Source organism: Schistocerca gregaria, chromosome 1, assembly GCF_023897955.1.
Source record: "Schistocerca gregaria isolate iqSchGreg1 chromosome 1, iqSchGreg1.2, whole genome shotgun sequence".
Classification (NCBI taxonomy): Eukaryota; Metazoa; Arthropoda; class Insecta; order Orthoptera; family Acrididae; genus Schistocerca; species Schistocerca gregaria.
The window spans coordinates 787,573,036-787,600,751 of NC_064920.1; the positions used below are offsets into that span (position 1 = coordinate 787,573,036).

Here is a 27,716-nt window from a genome sequence, read left to right on the forward strand (position 1 = left end):
AACAAATTAATTCCGAGGAAACATCAGTATTGCTATTGGTCCGGAAAAGGTATAGCCAAATCAGCATAGATCCCAAAAGATAGTAACATAAGAGATTAGTCGCAAACAATTCACAAGTGAAGTTTAGTTACAATGTAGTTCTACATAATCCTATACAGCTCCCAAGACATTGCATACCAAATGTTATCAGAAAAGACTGTACAATTAAAAGGAAAGCTAGCTGTCCTCATGACTATAATCGTCAGGAAGCATTGTGAAATAAAGAAAAAAGGTACCGAAGTAAATTTTGTGCACCCCGGCGTTTTACAACAATTCTCAGTCTCTGAAACAAGACCTAACATAGTAGGGTACGGAGCTGCAATGTTTTAAATGCTTTATGCCTTATATGGATCAAAGCACGATTCGTTTGCGACCTTTCAACAAACAAGACACAAGGAAAAGGGGAAACTCGAGAGTCGTCGCAATTCAAAACGTCACACTGATTACTCATTTATACATTTTCAGCTGCTTATTTATGCCACGACAGCTGTACAAAGTACTTTACATCTAATTCCAGAAAGTAGCTGATACATTTTGCATACGTGTTCCATACGTATGTACTTTACGATAATTTCTCTTAAATAATACTTAATTTACAATTCTCACTCAATAAAACAGGAAAAAAGTATTAAAATTGAAGAAGAAATTGTGCTCTAAATAATTAGATGTAAATTGGTGTTCATTTTTATTCACAAAGTTTCATAATCACTATGTGAAGGAAAAGAGCTAGATTTTTAAAATGGTTCATAATAATGGAAGCATTATAATATTTTGAGTCCAAATCATCCAAGCTCGGAACAGAAACTGATGATGGCATTTTTCACAACTTCACAACGAGAAGGGCTCCACAAAATATATTTGTCAAATGAGACTTTCAAAAACAAAAATGATGTTATTAGAGGATACTGAACTAAACAGAAGACTGTTGTCTCCACCTACTAGGGCCAGTACAGCACAACACACGGCACGGTATAATCAGACTTCAAATATAAAACATAGCTTTAGCAGTGTGGAGAGATTAAAACAGTTCTTGTAGTATCCTCGGTAAATAAACTACTACAACTAAAACTTAAGTTGCTGGATTTATTGCCAGGTTGAAACGATAAAAAGTTATCAACGTAACAAGATAAGGGATGCACTAGACATCAGAGGCAGCTTGCTACCCAGGTAGCTGACGACACATACAAGACCTTTTTTTTCCTTGTTGACAGATCGACTCTAGTCCAGACAATGATAGATGTAGGACATTCTGAAGTATTAGTGTAGCATCAAAAGAAATTACCCCTACAGAGGGAATGTTTAAATCCTCGTAATAAACTACCGAAACAAGTGTAAAACAGAAATAATTTGATTTTATGACTGCCGTTTCATTAAATAAATAGAAAAACTGTTGCAAGTTCTCTGTACCTCGTTATCTCTTCGTTTACTCCATCTAATCGATAACACGATATACTGGTAAACCAACTTCTCAGGTACTGAAATGTCTCATACTTTCTACATAAACCACACAAGTACGAACACACATACTTCGACTACCACCTCAAGTATACAGACATAAGTGTAGAATAATAAGAATATATTAAAATAGTATAATATGCAGTTTGTGAGAGTATGTGTTATACACTAATCAGTGTCTGAATTTAAATCATACTTCACGTAAGAATTTCTGCTATATATAAGTTTTTATCATTTCATACCCTCTGTGGGTTAATATAACGTCAAAGTAAAATCGCAAAATACTAGCGTTACTGCTTGTACTCTAACAAAAGCCCATGATGAAAATGATTAAAATTTTCTTCAATATTTATCCCAATTACAATCAGTTTAACTGACTGTACATATACAGAAGTTGTATGATACTAGACTGCTAGAGAAATTACAGCGTGTGCACTCTACTGAAATCGGACTGGCTACCGTTAACCTGAGTGTAGTTTCAAAGTATTGCCCTGCAAGTTTAATTTATTTCTGTTATTCCATTTCGTAGTGCAAATGAATGTTTTGAGGTTCAATTAATTCGTTTTCTTGAACTGCTGTAGTGATGATCGGAACATTCAAAGTCGTTGTGAATAAGCTTTTGTTATTTATTCTCGCCTGTTGTCAGAGTTGCAGGCTATTTCTGAGACGCTGCTACCTCTGGCTGAAGACAGGTGCCTGTAGCAGAATGATGTGTGAAACTCAATGGACCGCGGTACCTTCGGTCACCTGAGATGGCTGCGAACGTTTCAAGTTCAAATTTACTAAATCCTCTCATAAGTACTTTCACCAAAGATAAAGCTCCGGCAAACATCTTAATGACAAGAAATACTGTAATCACTCCAGGGAAAATAGCTAGATGGGTTCGGATGTGGATAACGTTCAAAAACACCGTATATAAGTTTAACAATGAGCACCCGCCAATATGATGAATTTGTATGACAGCGTGCACATATTCGACAAGTCATACACTATGCTCTCACAGAGAATTAACCGGTTCTAAATGACCTTCCGCATACGAAAGGCAAAGCAGTAGTCACTAATTCAGGTAAGTACTCGTTCTTTTGCTACAGTCCACGTAGGCCCTTGTCTTCACTGAAGAATAAAATAATTCGGAACTTCAGTAGCCGTTACATTCTTCCCTCACGCCTTCCACCAACGCATCTTCAACTAGGGTTAAAATAGTTGCTCAGAATCCTTCAAACTCGATGTGGTTACCGTCCGCCATTAGATAAGTCTTGGTCTCTTCTGTTCTTCTCTTCTCGTTCTCATCAAAAATTCATTTCGCTGCTTCTTGCTTCTTACAATCGGCTTATCTTCTCTCATGATACAACTCCACTGTCTCTGAATAATCTATGTCACAATATTCCGACGAAGATGTTCACCAATGCGTTTTACCGTGACTTCATTATAATGTCTCTGGAGATGCAGGAATGTTCGGTACTAGTCGTCGGCTTTGACCAGTGACATAGGAAACATGTGACAAATGACGTAAACAATATTGCAACTATAGCGTCATATTATTGTGGATTTTTTCAAATGGTCCAAGCTACAAATCAGTTTGTCATCTTTTTTTTCTAGTATTACATTCGTTTGCTCCATCAGTTCACAGCCAGTCACCTTCCAACCTAACCTAGCAGGGCTTGGGCAAAGCTACAGATCAGTCTGCCACCACAACCAAATTTATTTCGTTTCCCATTCGTTGGCTCCGCCAACTCAGAACCAAACTGTCGTCCTCTAAGATAACCTATACCTCGGGCTAAGCTACAGATAACACAACCAGTTCTTTTTTTGTGTTTTCAAATTCATTCACTTTGCCAGCTAACAACAAAACTGAGAATACATGCAGCAAAGGTAGAAAAGATGTCGTGAAAGCAGCTATTAACATTACATTACTGACCAAAGCCGACGTCTCTTATCGAACATTCCTCTTGACCCAAGTCTCTGACGACGCACTCTATTACAGGGATAAATTCTCAAAATAACATACTTTCATATCCTTCCAGTTGGAATAATTTCTTCCGCACTCTTCTTGACGCTTCAGAGTCTAAATATTGCTTCAAAATATTTATTCTTTCCCCGTTACACAAATAGTTCCTCCATTTACGCACCGTCATCATCCTCTGTTCGCCATCAACTTTCTTCCTTCTCCTACCTCAAGCAGGTTAACCACCTTGTCCTACCGCGATTACAAAACACAGATATTGATTTTGACGTAACAGGCATAGTATTTGATTACAGTGCATACATACAATACACTAACTTCACACAATATTACAGTAACTGGAATACATTTACAAATAAAGCTTCATTCATTCATGTACTAAAATTTTATTAACAAAATTAGTAAATAAAACTTTACACTGAAAACAAATATAGTTAACAAAACAGCGGCTACTGTCGAATTAACAAGTAGAAATTACGTGAGGCCAAAATCTCCGCCACAGTGTGTATCTAAAATATGCGCTAGCAGGAAATCATAGTAGATAAGAAACACAAATCTACTAAGACAGAAACTGAAGCTGTACCGAGATTGTATGGGCAGTACTAAGTATTAAAAGTGGGCATAAATTTATAACTGGATCATTCTATTCACCACCAAATCCGCTCTCAAATACAGCCAAAAACTTTTGAGAAAATATCAGGTGGCTAATACGTATGTCCCCCATTCATATTATCATAAAGAGAGAAGTCTTTAGACATCCAATATGAAATAATGCTAAACGCCTTCTCTAAAACCACCCAGGACTGATAGTTTGGAAGCCCGATCAAGATAAAAATTTATTAGATCAATGGCAACCAGTTGATCTAACCAGTTTGCGTATGTCCACAATGAAGCTGAAATCAGGGGCGATGAGGCGACTTTAGTAGCAACTGTTACCAAAGTGTAAACGGCAACTAAAACATGAAGAAAGTTTTACGTGTTCAGTAAATAAGATGGAGAAGCAGTTGTGTCGTAATTCAAAGAGGGACGTGAAACGATTAATTTTGGGAAGGAGCATATAGAAGAAGTATGACTGCGGTTTGGAAGAATATCTGATCAAACATTGAAAAAATATGTGTCTAGTAGGATGGTTCATGATGGGAGGGATCCTCCATGACATAGTTTCCCTAAAGAAACTTCAAGAGACAGCGACTGCTGCATAACAGGAATAAAAACAAAGCATAAGGCTATAGATAGGGAGATGCTGAATAAACGCATTTGGCTGTCAAGAGGACAAAACGTGAAGACTTCAACGAATACTATAGCAGAGTGCTATCGAAAAATCTCTCACAAAATCCGAGGAAATTCTGGTTATATGCAAAGGTTGTTAGTGGCACTGATGTGTGTCCAGACAGTCAAGGAGGCAACAGGAACTAAAATTGATAGGAGCAAGTCGAGATCCGAAAGGAAAATCCAGGAGCGCTACGCCGGTTTAACTGTCGCGCAAGAACAAAAATAAGTGATACAGAAGTCAGTGGCGTCGGTAAACATCTGAAGTCACAGAAATTGAACAAAGCTTCAGGTTCCAATGGAATCTCAGTCAGATTCTATGTAGAATTTTCGATTAATTTAGCTTATCTTTTAACAGTAATACGTCGTACATGTTTCGTATAAAAAAACTTTGGCCAGCAGTTTGAGGGAAGCAGAGACCAAACCCGTCCACAAGAAGGATAGCAGAAGTGTTCCATAAAACTACCGTCCAATGACATACATCTGTTGTAGAATCTTATAACATATTATAAGTTCAAACGTAATGAGGTATCTCGAACACAACTACCTCCTCCATACCAACCAACATGAATTCCGCAAACATCGGTCATGTGACATCCTGAAAGCCATACATCAAGGCAATCACGTTGTTGCCTAATTTTTGACTTTCTGGAGGTATTAGACTCCGCACCAAGTCAAATTTTGTTAAGAAAAGTATAGATCATATGCGTTATCACACAGTACACACGGCTTGATTGATTTCTTGGTAGAGAGTACGCAGCATATTATCATGGGCGGAGAGTCATCAAAGGATGTAGGAGTAACTTCAGGCGTCCTCCACGGAGGTGTATTAGAATCTTGCAATTCGTATTGTATATTTATGACCTGCAGATAATATCAATAATAAGGTCAGACTTTTCGCAGATCATGCAGTTATCTATAACGAAGTACTGCCTGAAAAATGCTGCCCACATATTCAGTCAGACCTTGATAAGATTTCCAAGAAATACAAATATTTGTAACTTGCTTAGAATGTTCAGAGATGTAAAATTGTGCTCATAAAAAAACGAAAGAAAAAAACTTAATATCCTATGACTACAATGAGTCACAATTGGAATTAGTCATACAAATTCTTTTGTGTAACAATTTATTGGGATTTCACCCGAAATGATGGCATAGGCTCAGTTGTAAGTAAAGCAGGTTCAAAAAATGGCTCTGAGCACTATGGGACTTAACATCTGAGATCAACAGTCCCCTAGAACTTAGAACTACTTAAACCTAACTAACCTAAGGACATCACATACATCCATGCCCGGGGCAGGATTCGAACCTGCGACCGTAGCGGTCACGCGGTTCCAGACTGAAACGCCTAGAACCGCTCGGCCACACCGGCCGGCGTAAAGCAGGTGATAGACTTCCGGTCGTTAGTAGGATACTAGGAAAATTCAATGAATATATAAAGGAGACTGTTTACAAATCACACCTGCGATCTACACTCCTGGAAATTGAAATAAGAACACCGTGAATTCATTGTCCCAGGAAGGGGAAACTTTATTGACACATTCCTGGAGTCAGATACATCACATGATCACACTGACAGAACCACAGGCACATAGACACAGGCAACAGAGCATGCACAATGTCGGCACTAGTACAGTGTATATCCACCTTTCGCAGCAATGCAGGCTGCTTTTCTCCCATGGAGACGATCGTAGAGATGCTGGATGTAGTCCTGTGGAACGGCTTGCCATGCCATTTCCACCTGGCGCCTCAGTTGGACCAGCGTTCGTGCTGGACGTGCAGACCGCGTGAGACGACGCTTCATCCAGTCCCAAACATGCTCAATGGGGGACAGATCCGGAGATCTTGCTGGCCAGGGTAGTTGACTTACACCTTCTAGAGCACGTTGGGTGGCACGGGATACATGCGGACGTGCATTGTCCTGTTGGAACAGCAAGTTCCCTTGCCGGTCTAGGAATGGTAGAACGATGGGTTCGATGAAGGTTTGGATGTAGGGTGCACTATTCAGTGTCCCCTCGACGATCACCAGAGGTGTACGTCCAGTGTAGGAGATCGCTCCCCACACCATGATGCCGGGTGTTGGCACTGTGTGCCTCGGTCGTATGCAGTCCTGATTGTGGCGCTCACCTGCACGGCGCCAAACACGCATACGACCATCATTGGCACCAAGGCAGAAGCGACTCTCATCGCTGAAGACGACACGTCTCCATTCGTCCCTCCATTCACGCCTGTCGCGACACCACTGGAGGCGGGCTGCACGATGTTGGGGCGTGAGCGAAAGACGGCCTAACGGTGTGCAGGACCGTAGCCCAGCTTCATGGAGACGGTTGCGAATGGTCCTCGCCGATACCCCAGGAGCAACAGTGTCCATAATTTTCTGGGAAGTGGCGGTGCGGTGCCCTACGGCACTGCGTAGGATCCTACGGTCTTGGCGTGCATCCGTGCGTCGCTGCGGTCCGGTCCCAGGTCGACGGGTACGTGCACCTTCCGCCGACCACTGGCGACGACATCGATGTACTGTGGAGACCTCACGCCCCACGTGTTGAGCAATTCGGCGGTACGTCGACGCGGCCTCCCGCATGCCCACTATACGCCCTCGCTCAAAGTCCGTCAACTGCACATACGGTTCACGTCCACGCTGTCGCGGCATGCTACCAGTGTTGAAGACTGCGATGGAGCTCCGTATGCCACGGCAAACTGGCTGACACTGACGGCGGCGGTGCACAAATGCTGCGCAGCTAGCGCCATTCGACGGCCAACACCGCGGTTCCTGGTGTGTCCGCTGTGCCGTGCGTGTGATCATTGCTTGTACAGCCCTCTCGCAGTGTCCGGAGCAAGTATGGTGGGTCTGACACACCGGTGTCAATGTGTTCTTTTTTCCATTTCCAGGAGTGTATATTAGAGTATTGCTCCGTTGCATGGGTACCAACACCATTTACATTTAACAGGGGACGGTGAACGTGTTAAAAAAATAAAAATAAAAGAAAAGCGTGATGACTGGGTGTTGTGTGATGTCCTTAGGTTAGTTAGGTTTAAGTAGTTCTAAGCTCTAGGGGACTGATGACCGTAGATGTTAAGTCCCATAGTGTTCAGAGCCATTTGAACCATTTGTTCAAAAAAGCAGCACGGTTACCACAGATTTGTTTGCACCACGGGAGAGCGTGAGTGAGGTGTTGAAGAAACTGAACTGGCAGACGCTTGGAGACAGTCGCAGCTGTCACGCGAAAGTCTAGCTATACCGTTTCAAGAAAGCGAATTAAGTGATGAATCTAGAAATCTGTTACAGTCTCATACATATCGTAGCCATAGGGATCGGGAAGACAAGACTGAAATCCTGTAACTACGGACGTACACAATCATATAAACAGCAATTTTTCTGCGCTCCATACGCGAGTAGAACGAGAAAAAACCTTAATGCGTGGTACGACAGTAAGTACTCTTTGCCATGCGCTTCACTACAGAATGTAAATGTGAATGTAGATGCGTACGAGTCAAGTCAAAGAGTAAATCTAGATGTACAGGTTAAGTAAATATTTGAGACTACTTAATGTACCTAAATTTACATACGCAGATGACTCCAGCTGAATCCAGAACGCACTGTCAACCTCTCGGTAGCTGTTTCTTTTGCATACGCAAACTGTTTTCACAACGTGCAGTAGAGTGCATTCGTCATGATGAGTAGATAGCATTCAACTTGCATGACACGATAACTATTTCCAAAGTCTGTTCTGATACATACAATCAGCCGACACCGTCACAGAACCAACATATGCTTCGTTACACATGGAAGCCTTCTCTATATGTGCTACAGGGCAATCCATTTCATTTCTATGATGTTGAGGACAAATTTTAATGGTTTTGACAGATGTAATATTCGAAACTGTAAGTGCAGTGTCGCTACTACGTGCGCACGTGTTAGATGTAATTTTATTTTCAGGACTGAATTTTCGTACCAAATTAATACGACACAGAATATACTGATGGAATTTGACAATTCAAGGTCATGTAGGTAACCTCATTCTTCATAGAGCTCATAATTAACAGATACAGTATTTTGAGATGTTGTAATTCTAAGAGCTATTCGTGCATGCCGTATTTTACGAACTTTCTTCAAAGAGTTGCGAATAACAGTCAAGTGTTGCATATAGCTTCAGTTACTTTCGTCTTTTACGTTTACATTCCACATAATTATGTTAGCTTGTACTGGAAATTTTAAATACTGTAACTGTCATTATTTACCATGGTACAGTAACTTGGAATTCCGTTTTAGAGACTGAAATTTTATGAAATGCGTTCCTTCGTGGAGAACAGAAGTGTTGAAACGGGCAACAATTATTACAGTTAAGTAGTAAAATAGACAGGGAATTTTTTAGGTAGTTACTTACAACCTTTATCCATCTGAACCACTCACTGCAGACATGCGTAATACCCTTCTACAAATTTACTCAGACAGTTCCCTCCATTACCAAACTAACTATTACCAGGTGCCACACGATTTGGCCTATCAACCTACCTCTTGTTTTAGTCAACATTTATTTGCCCATTTCGATTCATCATTACCTCTTCATCAGTTACTTGACCTATCCAACTCAGCCTCTAACATTCTTCTGTAATGCCCCATTTCAGTAGCTTCTTTTCTCCTCTTGTCTTTGCTGTTTATCTTTCACATTACACTTCCACTTAAGGTAACAATCTAGACTAATAATTTTAGAAAATACTTCTCAACACTCCAATTTATATTAGATGTTTTACATATTTCTGATTTTCAGGGAAGATGTTTATGTTATTGCCAGCCTGCATTCTGTACCCTATTTATTTCGGCGTTTTCCTGATGGAACTAAAAGGAGAGAATCCGCGACGCACCCATTTCGACATCCATTTCGACGACCTTCAGGATACCAGTCGGGCTGCTTTTGGAGGGTAGTGCTCGTATAAGGACTTATATCACTCTGCTGCCGTTTTAGAAAACAAAAGAAACCGAGGTCTGAAATCATGAGGCATCAGATGGGATCTTCAGATCGCTCAATTAAAAAAAAAGTTCTTGAGGATAGAAGCCTTTGGACCACTGCCCTGTTGATGAAAGCTCTCTATTTCTGTTTTCCGCTTTAAGTCTTCACTTTCCCATAAAAGGACATGTTTTGTGAGGATGAAAATCTGTAAGCAGGTACGCTGATCACTATTTTTGTTCGCAACAAAATTTATTTTATTTACAGTAACAAAGTACAAGCTACGCAACAGCTTTCATTCCCGTGTAACAATTATCCCAATAATGCAGTGGGAACTCACGCGTTCTTAGGTAAACTATAAGCCGAACGCAGGTCTTATACCACTTTTTTTTTTTAACGGGCCGAGACTCGAAATCGGGACCTTTGCCTACCGCGGGCAAGTGCTCTACCAACCTTTTTTTTTTGCACTGACCACTTTTTTTTACATGACAGTCGCTCTATCCATCTTTTTTATATTTTTGTCTTTTTTTACCGACTTTTTATGTTTTATTTCCTTGTTTTTATTTAATTATTTTGTTTTTGGAAGAGCAACAGCCTAGCATTTGCCTTAAGCAATAAAGGAAAACTTAAATATGGATGCCCCTGACGGGATATGAACCACTGTCCTTCTGAACGCAAGTCCATTGTCTTACCACTTTTCCACTTTTTGTTTTTTTGTTTTTTATTTTTTTAATTGTAAATTATTTTCTCTGCCAACCTTTTTTTAAATTTTTAATTTTTTTAATTTTTTTATGTGGAAAAAGGCGTCTTTCAGTTACGACAAACAAAATTGGAATGTACATCCGTAGCAGCAACAGAACAAGAGTTCCTTATAAACTATGAAATAGAATTTGAAACTAATAGTGTGATGAAAGATAATAAAGAAAGGAAAATGTAACCAAATCCCGCACGCCATTCCATGTGCATGGCCCATCTGCGTGCAGATTCCAAGTTCCCAATTGGCACAACATTTCGCAGCGTGTGGAGCCCCATGAAGGCGGACATCCTCTGCCCGGTACTCCACAACTGTGAGGGGGGCTATCGAGGACACTGCGCAAATAGTTCGCAAATAGTTGTCGGTATCGGGGTGTACACTCAAAAGCGCTATGACTGTCCTGGAGAAATTGCCAGTAATCAAGCACCATCTTCTCATCATCTCGAAAGAGGTAGTGTATGGACATGCCTTTAAACCATGTGAGAGCGTAAGTCTTCGCAGGTGGGAAATAAGTATCCTCTGGACAAAGGAGGAGCCGTGGCTCAATTGTGCTAGGCGCGTTTCGTAGGTAGCAGGCGAAGATCTTCTGCACTAGCAGCCATACCTCTAACGCCGATCCACATGTTAAACGGTGTTCGTCAGTATCCACGAGGTAGCAACGTGGACAAAGGGGGGAATCCGTCATCCCAATAGCGTGCAGCCTTTGTCGTGTTACAAACTTACCGTTCACCACCTGGTACCACGCGGCTCGTACCCGCGTTGGGAGGAACGGCTTCTGGACCGCTCCCCACACTGCAGGCCATAGGGTCGTAGGGCTCTTCCTCTCAATAATATTGCGAGGGATGGACCTTAGCAGCAGTATGCAAACGTCTCTCGCCTTGGGAGTGCGAGTGTTGGAAAGGTCTGGGTGCAAGTAACTATACTCAACAATAAATGCCGAGAGGTGCGAGAGTGAGGGTGTAATGTGCGCAACTGTGACAGGTGGCAGATTAGACGCCGGCAGCAATTCCTCTAACAGATGTCCCGTAAGGGAAGCGTCTTTGTGGGTCCACAATTTCATCATTGTGCACAAGTATAACGCTGAAGCTCTCGCTCGTACATTTATAAGTCCCAGTCCGCCATCACACGGAGGGAGAGTGAGAGTTTCGTAGCGGACTTTGAATAGGTGTCCGGCGGTAAGGTAATATCCAAACGCTGCTTGCAGTCTGTGTGCCAATCTCTGTCGATATCGGTAGGACCTGGGCCATGTGGATCATCTTAGTCGCCACGTGAAGGTTGAGGTATTCCACACGCTGTAGGAGGTCCATTCGTCGAAGTAAGTTCCGGCGAACTTCTGTGCGTATTGCCTGTAGTAATCGTGCATAGTTCATGGCAACCGTGCGGCGCACATCCTGTGTAAATGTTATGCCCAAGAACCGGGTCTTGTTAACCAGTGGGAGTGGAGCTAAAGAGTCCTCCTGTAGACCTCTCCCAATGGGCATCGCTGCCGACTTGGCCACATTCATGAGGCTGCCCGCTGCCAATCCATAGCTATTGTTCCATTGTATCACCGAACGTACCTCGTCACCAGATCGGACAAGTAATAGAAGGTCATCAGCATATATCCTGCAGTGAAAGGTGTGATCCCTCAATGACATGCCCGAGAGCCTGTTTTTCAACCCTCCGACAAGCGGTTCGAGTGCGATCGCGTAAAGGATCATGGAGAGTGGGCATACTTGGCGGACTGACGGTCGGATCGGAAAGGGACCCGCAATCCGTCCATTCACCAGTACACGGGATGCAGCTCCACGGAAAAGGCGCTGAAAGATGTCGAGGAAGTCAGGCGGGAAGCCCATGCGGGCCATAACGGACAGAAGGAACTTGCGGTGAACTCTGTCGAAGGCGTGGTCGAAATCAATGGAGATCAGAGCAGCTCGAAGGCGACAGGATGTGGCGATGGCTATTAAATCCCTGCATTCGCTGGTTGCCGTTTGCATGTTGGTCGCTCCGCACTGTGTCGTTTGCGCCATTGAGAGGAGTACGGGCAGAACCTTCTTTATGTGGCTAGCGAGTAGTCGGGCGAAGATTTTATAGTCCGAGTTGAGCATTGTAATTGGCCTGTAGTCCTCGATCATCCAACCTCTGGAAGGCTTGTGTATCGGTATAAGGAGACCTTCCACGTATGCAGGTGGCACGTGAGAACTGGGGGTCATTAGTTCTTGGTACATGATGGTCCATCGGGGCATCATTAGATCGCGGGAAGTCCGTTAAAGTCGAGCGACATTCCGTCTGGCCCGGGAGATTTGTTGAGTGCTCCCTTGTTAAGCGCGTCCTCGATATCGTCCCGTGTAATTCCACCTAACAGCGTCGCCGCTGCTGCATTGTCGAGGGTGTGCGACACGAGCTGCAGTATGTCGTGATCGTCCGCTTCTTCGTCCTCTGTATTCACCTCGTCGTAAAACCGGCGATAGTGATCTGAAAAGGCCTCTGTAACCGCCGCCTGAGTCATTACGACCCTACCACCTGGCAATACGAGGTCTGTGATCAGCTGCTGTCGGCATCGGCGGCTGTCGAGCACGATGTGGTGCATAGACGGGTTTTCTCCTTTCGTCGCGATCGCACTACGACCCCCTCCAAACGTTTCCTCGTAAGAGACAATATTTTACCTTTAATTCGGCGGCTTCCCATTTGTCGATTTGGAGATGGTGATTGGCTGTCGAGTTCGCGAAGCATCGTGTAATAAAAGTCCAATGTGTGACGATGCCAAACTGCGATATATTTTCCGAACTGTGTTAGCACACGCCGAAACGCTGGTTTTGCACAGTCCACCCACCATGCTAGAGTCGAAGGGTATCGGGGAAGATGACGTTCGCAATCCAGCCATGTGTTGGTGATAATCTGACGGAATTCCGGGGTTTGAAGATGTGCTACATTCAGCTTCCAGGGTCCTCGGCTGCGCCATATCCGCTGCTGTTGTAGAGTGAGTGTGCATATGAAAGCGCTATGATCGGAGAAGGCAAGCGGCCAACGTTCGGAGTCCAATACTCCCGGCGCTAGAGCTCGTGAGACATAAATGCAGTCCAGGCGACTGGCTGAGTGACTAGTAAGGTATGTTGGCCCGGGACGGTCACCGTGCACTGTCTCCCACGTGTCGGTGAGAAGCAGATCTCGAACCAGGAGCCGAAGTTCTTGACAAATCGAGAAATGTGGGACTTGGTCTTTGGGGTGGAGCACGCAGTTAAAGTCGCCGCCTTAGATATATTGTTCGAAGCGACTAATAAAGAGGGGGGCGATTTCCTCGGAGTAGAACAGCGATCGCTCGCGGAGTGGGTCAGTTCGTGATGGGGCATAAACGTTAATGATGCACGTGCCCAGCGCTGTGATCGCCAGCCCCCTTCCTGATGGAAGGTAAGTCACTTCTTCGATGGCAGTTCCGTCGCGCACTAGTATTGCCGTACCGCTGCCATTCGGGTCCGCCGGTGACACATATGTCACATAACCGTAGAAAACGGGGAGGGCCGCTATATACACTTATTGCAACTGGGCAATGTCAGCATCCGAAGAACGAAGCATCTCACGCAGCAACTGGATCTTCACTACCGTTCGTATCGTGTTGATGTTAAGCGTGGCGACACGATAAGCTTGTTGCCGAACCGCAGGTGTTAAGTTATCCATTAAGACTGGAATTACCTATGACGCTTCTGACTGTATTGACACCTCCACATCCCCCCAAGCCTCACCTGCAGTCGTTTCTAGAGAGCCGGCGCCAATGGCGTGGGCTCTGATGGCGTAACTTGCATGGTTCGGTCGTCGTCGTGGTCATCCGCCCACGTCGGGGAACTCAAAGCAAGATCGGCTTCCCTAGCTTCCTCAGGACACGGCATGGGTGCTTGCACTCCAGAAGGTGGTGGGCAGCATCTGTCCTGCATATCCCAGGATCTGGGAAAAAGAAGGAATGTTAGAAGGTCATCGACGACGAGGTCATGAAATACGAAGCACGAGCATGAGGAAGTAAATCGATATTTACATCAGGTCGTTATGGAAATCTGGATGGCTAGAAGGGACTTTGATGGTGCGTCCTTCTTGATACGAGTCCAATGTTTCAACACTGTACCTCTTCGCTAGGTCAGATGTCTGGTTTCTCCTAGTGGGAGAAGATACACTTCCAAATTTACGGATAGGTTGACAATTGCACTCGGGTACATCTTTTTTTGGTGGGTAATCGTATCAGTCTTCACACGGAGTGGAAGAGATGGCCTGGAATACAAACAGACACCGAGCGAAGTTCTGCAGCATTTAGCGCTATGGAGTCGCATCGTGGTTCGAATCTTGGCCAGTCACGAAAATTAGGATTCGTTTAGGTTATCCAAGACGCTTCTGACGATTGCCAAGAAAATTCGATTGGAAAAGACCACAATCTTGTTGGCTAATTCAAGTTAATTTCGCGTCTGTAGACCTCGTCGTTAATGGGATATTAAACCTTACTTTCTCCAGGGCTTGGTTTCCAATCACACTGTAGGCTACGAAAACCTCTGAGACGACCGCTCGTAGCGCCCGATGAAAATAATAATAATAATTTCGTATGGCTCACTGGCTGGTATAAGTCTTTCAATTGAATGCCCTTTTGGCGACGACTGAAAAATCCTAGGTTCGACCGAGACTGGATCCCGTACGTTGTGGTTTCCAGTCAAGCGCTTTACCGTTCGTTTTTTTCTTTTTGAGAAAATCTCCGATTCTGCTAGGAATCTACCCTGGGCTCCTTCGGCTAGCTGTTTAGCAGTGTGCCGCGCTGACAACGCGGCTGTTTTTTTAAGGGAGAGTGAGCAGTATTCGATACCACAGCCTTTCAGTTTCCAGTGAAACGTTTTACCACTTTTTTGTTTTTCTCTTTTGTGGGTTTACCGGAATGCACTTTACGACTTTTTTCAGATTGTCACCCGGTGTACCGCTTTTTTATGACACATAAAACGAATCCCGAGGTCTTGTTGCCGCTGACCACCTGACCAGACTGCCTGATAAAAATGACTACATCTGTTGTCAGAATATTGCGCATAAGCATGAAATCCTGTTCCGTACTGATAACTGTCAACGTGCTTCTTGTTCAATTACTGGACTCGGTAGAAGACAATATTGACGTGCCGACGCGACAGACAAACAGCGACGATTCCGTTTGCAGCGACGTACGACTCTGGCTCGGGGCGCTGGGTGTTCCCCGAGTCCGGTGGCGGCCGCGAAGCCCGGTGGCCGGCGCGGCGCTACGGCCAGCCGCCCGCCGCCTACGGCTACAGGCCGGGCTGGCAGGACGGCGGCCCCGCCTGGGGCGAGCAGCGCCACTACCGCCGCAGGCTGCCCGACGAGGGCGCCGGCGAGTCGGGGCGGCTGCTGGCCGTGTCGCCGGACCAGCTGGCGACCATCAGCGAGACGCTGGGCGCGCTCAACACGGTGGGCCGCTTCCTGGTGCGCGCGGCGCGCCACGAGGGCCCCCCGGCCGGGGGCCCGGCGGCCGGCCACGGCGACGCCGCCTCGCAGCAGCTGCCCGCCGCCATCCTCACGCTCTCCAAGAACGTGCTGGGCCGCAACCTCACCGACGCCATCGCGCCCATCGTGCGCGGCGCGCTGCCCGCCGTCGTCTCGGCCGCCAACGCAGGTTCCTAACTCACTCACTCACCCACTCACTGACTGCTGACGCCTTTCGCGTGTTGTGATGTCTGACCCGACCTGACGCTCCTTCCTCCACCCGACACCTACTCTACACTGTACATATTCGACTCACTTACTGGTGAATGGTTTCTTCTTGCACCCCTTACCAGAGTCTGGGAAATAATTTACTTTTTAAGACAGTATTTTCAATAAAATAGTACTTTCCTTTGTGTCTATAACTATAAACTTTCATTTACGAGGGTAATCCCAAAAGTAAGGTCTCCTATTTCTTTGATAAGTACAGAATTCTGAGTGGCATTTGATCACACTGTTATGAAGAGTGCTTCACGTGCTGTGTGTAAACATGCCCACGCCGCGCTGAGACGTTCCGTCTTGGCTTGGCAGCCGTTGAGAATGGAGCTTCCGTTGGACGTTACCGCCAACTGCGAATTGCGCCCAGTTATTCAGTTTTTTAACGCAAAGGGCACTGCGCCGATTGAAATCCATCACCAATTGACGGAAGTGTATGGTGAGTCGTGCATGGAAGTCAAAAATGTTCGTAAGTGGTGTAGAGAGTTTGCAGCTGATCGGATCGAAATCCACGACGAACGAAGGAGCAGGAGACCGTCAGTTTCTGAGGAGACAGTTTGAAGGTTAAAGTATGCGTGAAAATCGGCGGATCACCCTGGATGATCTCTGCACGTTGGTTTCTGAGGTATCCCGAAGCACCACTCACAGTATTTTAACGGAAACATTGAACTACCGGAGGGTGTGCGCAAGATGGGTGTCACGCTTGCTGACTGAGGACCACATGCGGCTACGAGTTGATGCTTCCCGCTCATTTCTTCACCCCCTTGCAGCCGAACAGGACAACATTCTGGTTGGTTCAAATGGCTCTGAGCACTATGGGTCTTAACATCTGAGGTCATCAGTCCCCTAGAACTTAGAACTACTTAAACCTAACTAACCTAAGGACGTCACACACATTCATGCCCGAGGCAGGATTCGAACCAGCGACCGTAGCACTGGCGCGGTTCTGGACTGAAGCGCCTAGAACCGCTCGGCCAAAACGGCCGGCACAGCTTTCTGGACTCAATTGTCTCTGGTGACGAAACCTGGGCATACCACTTTACACCTGAGACCAAGCAACAATCACGCCACTGGCAGCATCCGTCTTCGCCAAAGCCGCGGAAGTTCAAACAAACGCAGTCTGCCGATAACTCATGACAACCGGAAAGGAGTATTGTTGGTCGACTTTATGCCCACTGGGACCACAATTTATGCTGACAGATACTGTGAGACTCTGAAAAAAGTCAAATGGGCAATTCAGAATCGGAGAAGAGGAATGTTGAGCAAGGGCGTACACATTCTCCATGACAACGCTCGCCCACACATCGCTCGGCAAACCGTTGCTCTCCTGCAACAGTTTCGGTGGAACATAATCACCCACCCACCCCATAGTCCTGACTTGGAGCCCAGTGACTTATCACTTGTTCCCTTAGTTAAAAGAACATTTGACCGGAAAGCGATTCATCTCCGAAGACGAGGTGAAAGAAGAGGTTCATAACTTTCTGAGCAGCATGGCGGCGAGCTAGTACGATATGGGCATACAAAAACTGCCACAGTGTCTACAAAAATGCATCGACAGAAATTGTGATTATGTCGAAAAATAGCTAAATGTTCAAGCTGTAAACTGATGTAAACCATTGTAGAAATAAACGGGTCTATGTACTTATAAAAAAATAGGAGACCTTACTTTTGTAATTACCCTCGTATTTTCATTTCTCAATTTGTAGACTGCAAAATCATTTATATTGCACAATAAGGATACACACGATGTTTAAAAGTCTATGTATGAAACGTCTGGGGATGATAGATCACGTCATGGGCAGGAAATTTTCTTCTAGACGAAATCTTCGCTGACGCTTTCTGGCGACGCCGAGCGTCCTTTCGTATTTGTTACGCCCCTGAAAGGCGACAGGGTTAGACACTTTATGACAAAGCAAAGTAAGATGCCTATAATCCACTCATCTGTTTCGTATAAAAAGGAGTAGGCCCTACAAAATTAAAGTTTCTGATTCCCGTCGAAAATAACTTTCTCCGCTTACAGACGTTCTTGAGTTTTTCCTTGTTGAAGATCACTGTATGTGGAGTAGGTAAGATGCAGCGACGCTGGGTGGTAGACCCTGCTGGTTTGGTCATATCTGCTCGTCCCAGAGCCGGCGAATATTAAGGGCCGTCTAGCGTCACCGCGAAGCATGGGCAGCCTTGTTTTCCATGACGTAATCTTTGAAACTCCCTACGTACACTGAGCTGGCAAAAGTCATGGGATACCCCCTAATATCGAGTCGGACCTCCTTTTATCCAGTGGAGCGCAGCAACTCGGCGTGGCATAGACTTAACAAATCGTTGGAAGCCCCTTGCAGAAATATTAAGCCATGCTGCCTCTATAGACGTCCATAACTGCGAAATTGTTGCTGTTACATCATTTTGTGCAGGAACTGACCTTTCGATTATGCCCCATAAATATTCGGTGGGATTCATGTCGGCCGGTCTGGATGGCCAAATTATCCCTCGAATCGTGCAGAATGTTCTTCAAACCAATCGAGAACAATTGTGGCCTAGTGACATGGACCATTGACATCCATAAAAATTCCGTCATTATTTGGGATCATGAGGTGCGTGAGTCGCTGCAAATGATCTCCAAGTTGCGGAACATAACCATTTACAGTCAATGATCTGTTCAGTTGGACTAGAGGATCCAATCCATTCCACGTAAACAAAGCCCACACCATTACGAAAGCACCATCAGCTTGCCTAGTGCCTTGTTCACAACTTGGTTACATGGCTTCGTGGCGTCTGCACCACACTCGAACCCTGCCGTTAGCTCTTAAAAACTGAAATTCGGACGCTTCTGAACAGGCGACGGTTCTCCAGTTGTTTACGGTCCAACTGATATGGTCACGAGCCCAGTAGAGGCGCTGCAGGCAATGTCTTGCTGTAAGCAAAGACAATCGCGTTGATCGTCTGTTGCCACAACCTATTATCGTGAAATTTTGCGGTTCTGTCCTAACGGATACGTTCATTGTACGTCCCACATTGATTTCTCCGGTTACTTCAAGCATTGTGGCTTATCTGTTAGCACTGACAACTTTACGCAAACGCCACTGCCATCGGTCGTTAATTGAAGTTCCTCGGCCACTGCGTTGTCCGTTGTGAGAGCAATCTTGGACTGTATACACTATTAGCTCTACCAATTTTCTGGATGTTGTCGTCGTATGCTTGTACGACTGGTGGATACCGTCGGGATTTTCCCAATTTTTGGATCATCATACAACACAATATATATTCACATCTTACGTTTTCTTTTCGGAATAGCTACATCAGTATTATTCCAGTGAAACTGGTTTGTGCGGAAAGTTACTGACTATGCAAATACACACATCAAAAAAAGTTTTGCATCACTTCGGTTCCGAGAGTTCCGGAACCTGTACAGAACATTGGAATTGATATCAACATAAATATCATTTCCGCTCTTTTTATCTCTCATGAAAACCACACATTGCATGTTATACCACCATGCAGCGAGATCTTCAGAGGTCGTAGTCCTGATTGCTGTACACACCGGCATCTCTAATACCCAGTTGCACGTCCTCTTGCATTGACTTATGCCTCTATACGTCGTGGCATACTATCCACAAGGTCATCAAGGCACTGTTGGTCTAGATTGTCCCACTCTTCAACGGCGATTCGGCGTAGATCCCTCAGAGTGGTTGGTAAGTCACTTCATCCATAAACAGCTCTTGTTAATCTATCCCAGGCATTTTCGGTAGGGTTCATGTCTGGAGAGCATGCTGGCCACTCTAGTCGAGCGATGTCGTTATCCTGAAGGAAATCATTCACAAGATATGCACGAAGGGCGCGAACTGTCGTCCATGAAGACGAATTCCTCGTCAGTATGCTGTCGATATTGTTGCACTATCTGCCGGAGGATGGTATTCGCGTATCCTACAGCCGTTACGGCGCCTTCCATGACCACCGGCGGGTGCCGTCGGCCCCACATAATGCCACCCTAAAACATAGGGGAACTCCGTCCTGCTGCACTCGCTGGACAGTGTGTCTAAGCCGTTGAGCCAGATCGGGTTGCCTCCCAACACGTCTCTGACGATTGTCTAGTTGAAGGCATATGTGACACTCATCGGTGAAGAGAACGTGATGCCAGTCCTGAGCGGTCCATTCGGCCTGTTGTTGGGCCCATCCGCGATGTACCCGCTATCTGTAGTCGTGTGGTCGGTTGATTTCTTCCCCACCCCTCGTAGGTTTCAACACTAGAAGGGGTGTGAGTGTTGAACAGGAACATTGGTCCCAAGAGACCCTGTTGCTGGCTTCCACGTTAAAATCCAGTATTGACACCATTCTGCGATGTGTTGTTATTCGCCGACGGTCAGTAGATGGTAGGAGGTGAGTAGCGTGAAGTTCATCCGGTGATGGCCATCATCTTGAGTACATCTTCAGCTAGTCCATAGACTGTGCTGGAGCATCTATGACATAGATTCAGTACATTATCGTAATCGTGGAATCGAGTGCCATCGATCCCATTGATCAACTAATGACAAGAGTTGTGGAGCTGAAATATTTAAAGAGAGCTATCGTAAGGCTACGACGCAAAGCTCGTGTCCCCCTTACTCTGCTATATTCGCTTAACAGGCTGTCAACTGCTGTGTCGGTCCCTTGCTATGTGCTCCTACGAAATAGATACAGTTTCTTGCAACGTGCCTTACGAGCTAAGGAACATGCTTGTCTCGCTTCCTTTGGTTTTCCGTTCTCTTTTCTACTGAATGTATATTTCTTACTCGGCAGACAGTGTCATCGACCTGATCCAACTGCGACATAATGGCTCACTTCCTGCTTCCGCTTCTGGCTGTAGCATGACTTGAATTTTCCTGAGGCAATATCAGTGAATTTTAATAAAATATTTTCTAATTTCTACCCCTAACTATTCTGTGCCGTAACGGCGTCGAATAAAAAAGACTTGCAAATGGTCACCGGGCCGCCACATGGCAGAGATCTCAAAAATGACGTGTACCGAAGATCTATTTTCTCTCCGGTTAGTTCCCCCGAAACAAAGAGAACACATAATTTTGGCTTCCATTAAGTTTCGGGTGTGCACCCGCAAGAATTCTCCCTCTTCTTCTAATATTTCGGCTGTATAACGTTCAGCCATCTTCACTCGCTGGACAGTGTGTCTAAGCCGTTCAGCCAGACTGGGTTGCGTCGAATAAAAAAGACTTGCAAATGGCCACGGGGCCGCCACATGGCAGAGATCTCAAAAATGACGTGTACCGAAGACCTATTTTCTCTCCGGTTAGTTCCCCCGAAACAAAGAGAACACATAATTTTGGCTTCCATTGAGTTTCGGGTGTGCACCCGCAAGAATAATATTTCGGCTGTATAACGTTCAGCCATCTTCACTATTTCGATTCCCCCAGAAGGGAGCGGGCTGGCAGCAGCTTATTACGCTGCTCTGCAGCCTACCGACTTTTTATAATGTAAGGAGAGCCGCTCCAGTGCCCGCTTCGTCCCTTTATACTCGTCTACCGCGCAACTGCGCATGCGGCCACAGATGCAAATGCGCCAGAGACGTTGGTCGGCGGCAGAGACGTGCACAATGCGCGAGTTACATCTATGACTCCGCAGTCGATCTGTGATGGCATGTCGATACATCATTGTGAGCTGCACTGTGACGACGTCTTTGTGAGTTTATTACACCAAGTGCCGAATTCCATGATTTATCAAGTTTAAAACCACCGTCTCTATTAATTAAATTCGTCGTCAAGTGAATATCAATTGCCTACTTCGAATCCCAAAAAGATGGTGTAGCTGCCAAAATTTCGACGTTGTCATACAACATACTGTGACCAGTGTCGATACAGTGCTCTGCCACTGCCGACTTGTTGGGTTGTAAAGTCGTGTGTACCTCCGGTGTTCTGTACACCTTTCTTGGACAGTGCGAGTTGTTTGTCCAATGTAAGAAAGATCACATTCACATGGAATTTTGTAAACTCCAGATTTTAGGAGCAGCAAATCATCTTTGACGGAGCCCACGAGTGCAGCTGTCTTGGATGGAGGACGAAAAATCACTTTTACTTTGTGTCTGCTGAGAATCCGTCCGATTTTTGATTAGAGGCTACCCACATATGGCAGGAAGGCCATCAATTTAAAGGTTTCTTCGTTTTCTTCTGCTTTCTTTGTGGCCTCTTACGGTTTCATTTTCAGTGCCTTCTGTATTTGCTATGGGGAGTACCTATTGTCTTCAAACACTCTTTGTAAGTGGGAAAGTTCATTTTGCAGACTGCTTTCGTCGGAAATAATATGCGCTCTATGGATCAAAGTTCGCAGAACACTCATCGTCTGGGCAGGATGGTAGTAGCTATTTGCACGTAAATACAAATCCGTGTGCGTCGTCTTCCGATACACTTCATGTCCCAAAGTACCATCCTTTCCGCGCTGAACCAGAACATCCAAGAATGGAAGGCATCCCTCCTTTTCAATTTCCATTGTGATAATGGAAGGAGTTCAGATGTCTTAAGAAGTCTTGCAAGTTATCTTCACCATGGGGCCAAACTACAAAGGTATCATCAACATACCTCCAGAATACCGTGGGTTTCAAGTCAGCAGATTCAAGCGCCTTCTCCTCGAAGTCTTCCATAAATAAATTGGCCACCAGAGGGGATAAGGGACTACCCATGGCGTCTGTTCAAAAAATTCGTTGTTAAATAACAAGTATGGAGAGGTCAGAACATGTTTGAATAAAGCTGAAATATCTTTGTCAAAACTTCTTTCAATACGTTGTAGAGATTCTGGAAGGGGAACCTTTGTGAATAAAGACACCACATCGAAACTAACTAATATATCAGAAGGGTTCATTTTCAGTTATTTCAGTTTACTAATGAGATCAGCAGAGTGTCTTATGTGGTGAGCACATTTTCCCACAAGAGGCCTCAACAACTATGCCAGGTGTTTGGCAACGTCATAGGTCGGAGAGCCTATGTTACTCATTATGGGGTGGAGAGGAACATCTTTTTTGTGGACCTTTGGCAGTCCATAAAATCTAGCAGGCACCGCACCACTTGGTTTCAATCGCCGAACAACTTCTGGTGGGAAGGGAGAATCATTCAGAAGTGAAGCAGTTTTCTTCGCCACTCGATTAGTGGGATCCCTGCTGGTCTTCCGGTACATGCTGTCACTCAATAAATTGTACATAAATACAATACAGTAAAACAGTAGCATTATCTTTATCCGCTGGGAGTACCACCGTCTGAGTATCCTGGCGAAACTAACGTAGTGCAGCCCTCTCTGCCACAGATAAATTGCTCCTTTGTGGACGAACCTTCATACTTGCACGGCATGTTTCATTTCACCGCTTCTTCAATGCCACTGATGAACGAAGGTAATGGCAGAACCTGTGGCGTGGGTGCAAAATTCAGTCCCTTACTCAAAACAATCATCGTAGCATAGTCCAGATCTCTACCATAAAAGGAAACCAATAATGAAGTAATACGTTCAGGATACAATCAAGGATATGCTAGACACATATAACGTAGTTAGCAAACATACTGTAAGACACAAGTCAGTTATCTGAAATAAAAAGTAACAGTAGTGTTATTGCAAAGCAAACATTAATCCTAGACGCTCTTAGTCCAGAAATATGTAAGGATATAGACGAGAAAGATCCAAATTTTTTTTGAACGGAATAAAATGAAATATAGTATCAGATAACTAACGTAAAAAAGCTAATGAGTATGGTAGCTACTGAGTGTAGTTGTGATTATTCGTTATAACAACCATTAGGACTCTTCCTCATTTATGTCATTTTTCAATTACTTATTAGCGAACAGCACCGTTATCTGTAGCGACACTCCTCGCATCTTACAATATTCTGGTTCTGCTCTAGATATGATACTTTATTTATATTGTCTTCGTGTCGTAGACGACATGGAAGCCTACATTTTTGGCCTCCTTGCCAAGCCAGTTGTCTGATATACTTTTCCAAATACAGGTCATTTCTCAAATGTTTCTTGTATGTCGGCATTTCATATTTTCGTCTTTGTTAATTGACCTTCTTGTTTCATTGACACTCGTCCTGTAACTAGTGTGTGTGGATACCTTGCTGAGGCTTTCCCAGGTTGTAACTATTACTTTTAGGTCAGTGCATCGCATTGTCCTCGTGAATTTTCTTGTCTGTAGATTCCTTCACATCGATTACTAAGTGGGTCCTCCTTTGATTTTAAGTAAGCCACTAGCAAAGACATGTTGCTCCTTATTACTTTCGTCATTTAGTAGGCCCAGTGTCTGAATTTTACAGTGTCCTGCGGACATGCACGAATGGCACTGTAAGATACAGATACTGTCCTACTGTATTTCATTCAAAAACAAGCAATTGTGATGAGCGAAAACTATGTGTCTCCCTATGCAGGAATCGCACGATTTGTATGCGAGCGCTATGGGATGGGGACACTAGGACGTATGGAAGTAATGAGTCTGGCTGTGAGTCGTGAACAGATAGCCAAAGCGGTTAAGGCGATCGGTCACGAAAATGGAGAAATTCGGGTTCGAGACCCGCTCCAGCGCAAATTTTCATGTTACTAGTACGTTGTATAGCCAGTGTGCAATTGTATTTTCAATTTCGGAATAATTTCATAACCTTCGCCATTCTTTGGCCAGCTTTCCATGTCGCTTTACCCTGACAGAGTCATTTAACATCTCCAGGTGATTTCGATAGTATGCTCCTGTAACAGTTAGAACCCATGTAACTGTACCGCGACGGCATGGCAGTCCCAAAAAACATCATCTCATCCGATGATGGTTGGGTTCTTTCGTTTTTCGGTCCTGGTACATGTCTACATAGCTTGATTTTCGCCTTTGACCCAGGGTCACACTGATCGCCTCAGCACGATTAGGCGGCTCCAGTCCTCTGGACTGGTTTCACATAGCTGCTGCGTCTATTCGGCGGGCTTTTTGAATTAGTGTGAGCAGTGCGTGTCATTTTCAAAATGTCGTGTAAAATGTTTTAAATTGCAGAATGAGTGATTTTCATTATTTCCCTTACCGTTTTGAGAGTTGCACGCCGATAACCGAGCACAAGGTCCTCCACTTCATTTGCGATTCTAGGTTCTTCACGGAGAAGTGGTCTGCCACTTGGTTCTTCCCCACTGAGACTTGTGTGATCACACTGGAAGCGTGAGCACCACCTGACCGCAGTGTCATGTAGTGGTGCACTGTTGCCTTACACTTTCACCAACCCAGCATGGACTGTTGCACCGTTGTTTCCCTTCAAGCGCAGAAAACAAATCACCGTACGATATTTCACTTTATCGTGTGCTGAGCCATTTGTATCGGGCTTTCAAGCAGCGCTATATTTCAGTGTGTACCTGAACGGCAGACCCGTACCTGCTAACAAACAAAAAATTACTTACGACACTTTATTGTTTTCATTGAGATAATACACTGAGGTGAGAAAAGTCATAGGATACCTCCTAATATCCGGTCAGACCCCCTCTTGCCGACGTAGTGCAGCAATTCGACATGCATAGACCCAACAAGTCGTTGAAAGTCTCCTGGAGAAAGAGTGAGCCATGCTGCCTCTATATCCGTTCATAATTGCCGGTGCAGGATTTTTTTGCATGATATGGCCTCTAGATTATGTTCTACAAGCGTTCGATGGGGTTCATATCAGGCGATCTAGGTGCCAAATCATTCGCTCGAACTTCCCAGAATGTTCTTGAAACCAGTCGCGAAAAAAATGTTACACAGTGCATTCTCATCCATAAAAATTCCATTGTTGAATGGCTGCAAATGGTCGCCAAGGAGCCGAACACAATCATTTACAGTGAATGATAGGTACAGACGCACCGGAGGACGCAGCCCATGCCAGCTTACACAGTGCCTTGTTGACAGCGTGAGTCCATGGCTTCGTGGGGTGTGCGCCACATTCGAACCCTACCATTAGCTCTTACACTGGGGAATCGGGACTCATCTGACCAGACCACAGTTTTCCAGTCGTCTACGGTCCAACCGATATGGTCACAAGCCCAAGGAGGCGCTGAAGCCGACGTCGTGCTGTCAGCGAAGGCATTCGCCTCGGTCATCTGCTGCCATAGCTCACTGACGCCAATTTTCGCCGTACTGTCCTAACGGATACGTTTGTCCCATTTTGATTTCTCCGGTTATTTCACGCAGTGTTGCTTGTCTGTTAGCACTGACAACTCTGCGTAAGCGCCACTGCTCTCGGTCGTTAAGTGAAGACCGTCGGCCGTTGCGTTGTCGGTCGTGAGAGTTAATGCCTGTAATTTGGCATTCTCGGTACACTCTTGGATCTCGGAATATTGAATTCCCTAACGATTACCGAAATGGGATGTCCAATACGTGTAGCTCCAATTGCCATTCCGCGTTCAGAGTCTTAATTCCCAGCGTGCTGCCATAATAACGTCGGAAACCTTTTCGTATGAATCACCTGAGTACAAATGACAGCTCCAGCAATGCACTGCCCTTTTATACAATATGTACGCGATACTACTGCCAGTGGAATTTTTATGGATGAGAATGCACCGTGTAACACTTTTTTCGCGACTGGTTTCAAGAACATTCTGGGTAGTCGAGACCCGGTCGGGGCACACATTTTCAACTGTCCCCGTTGATGCATATCAACCCTGTCGACAGCTTAAGGTATTGATTTAATTATCGTTTCATTCTAGAGAGCTGCATGGTAACCGCTGGTATCTGTTCCTTCGAACATGTCCGAAAGAACAGATACCATCTCCATGCATATATACTAAGTTTGGTTGAAATGTCTGCATGCGTTCTGGAGTTATGCTTGTTTTTCAACTCTATACCTCCCCTATCGCCATCGTGATTGCTAGGAATGTAGGGGTGTCCTACTCTCACAGTACTTTTTCCGATAGTAAGTCGTCCATGTACGAAGTTTCGTTCAAATTGCTGCAAGCGTTTGACAGTTACGCTTACATTTCACTATTTTTTCGCCCTCAACTCCGAAGGTGTCTTGCCTTCATGACAATTTTCTCCTGTGTAGCAAGTCCGTCTGCAATTGCTCCAAGCGATTCGGAACAACGCCGGAACAGTCAGACGCGCACAGACACATACATCCAAGTCTTTGTGCAATTTGTAGACTACTGAGAGTTGTGAGGAAGAGAAGAGAAACCTTACAGAGACAGCAATTTGAGAGGAGGAATGTTTGCAGGAGACGACCGCGTGGGGGAAGATGCGGCGAGCCCTGACGCTCGCGCGTGCCGCACGCCGGGCGGAGGCCGCGGCGTCTGCGACGACCTGAGCGAGTGCCCGCAGCTGCTGCTGCACCTGTCGCAGCTGCGCGACTCCATCTGCTTCAAGAGCCTCTTCACGCCCGGCGTCTGCTGTCCGGCCGACGAAGACAGGTGCGTCTCACCTAGCGTACTCCACAGGCCTTCACTCGCACATTCATATTGGAGGCGTCGATGATCTCGTCCTTGAGCGCCCCAAATGTGGAAATAACAACCGAATTTATATGTGAAGCCCCTAAACCTGCTCTTTTGTCAACGATGAACCAGATCCTGCATGCCGCTCTTGTAAAAATCGGAACCAGTTGAGGCTAACCGCTTTCTTACAGCTTTGACAA

At 45.2% G+C, this 27,716-nt stretch overlaps 1 protein-coding gene across 1 annotated transcript in view; it reads left to right on the forward strand.

Moving 5' to 3' along the window:
* LOC126269465 (proclotting enzyme) overlaps positions 1–27,716 on the forward strand; it is a 330,057-nt gene that overhangs the window by 197,852 nt on the left and 104,489 nt on the right. The window contains exons 4-5 of the mRNA XM_049973995.1: positions 15,582–16,052; positions 27,303–27,495. Of these exons, the coding sequence (XP_049829952.1) occupies positions 15,582–16,052; positions 27,303–27,495 (664 nt within the window). The remainder of the gene's footprint in view (positions 1–15,581; positions 16,053–27,302; positions 27,496–27,716) is intronic.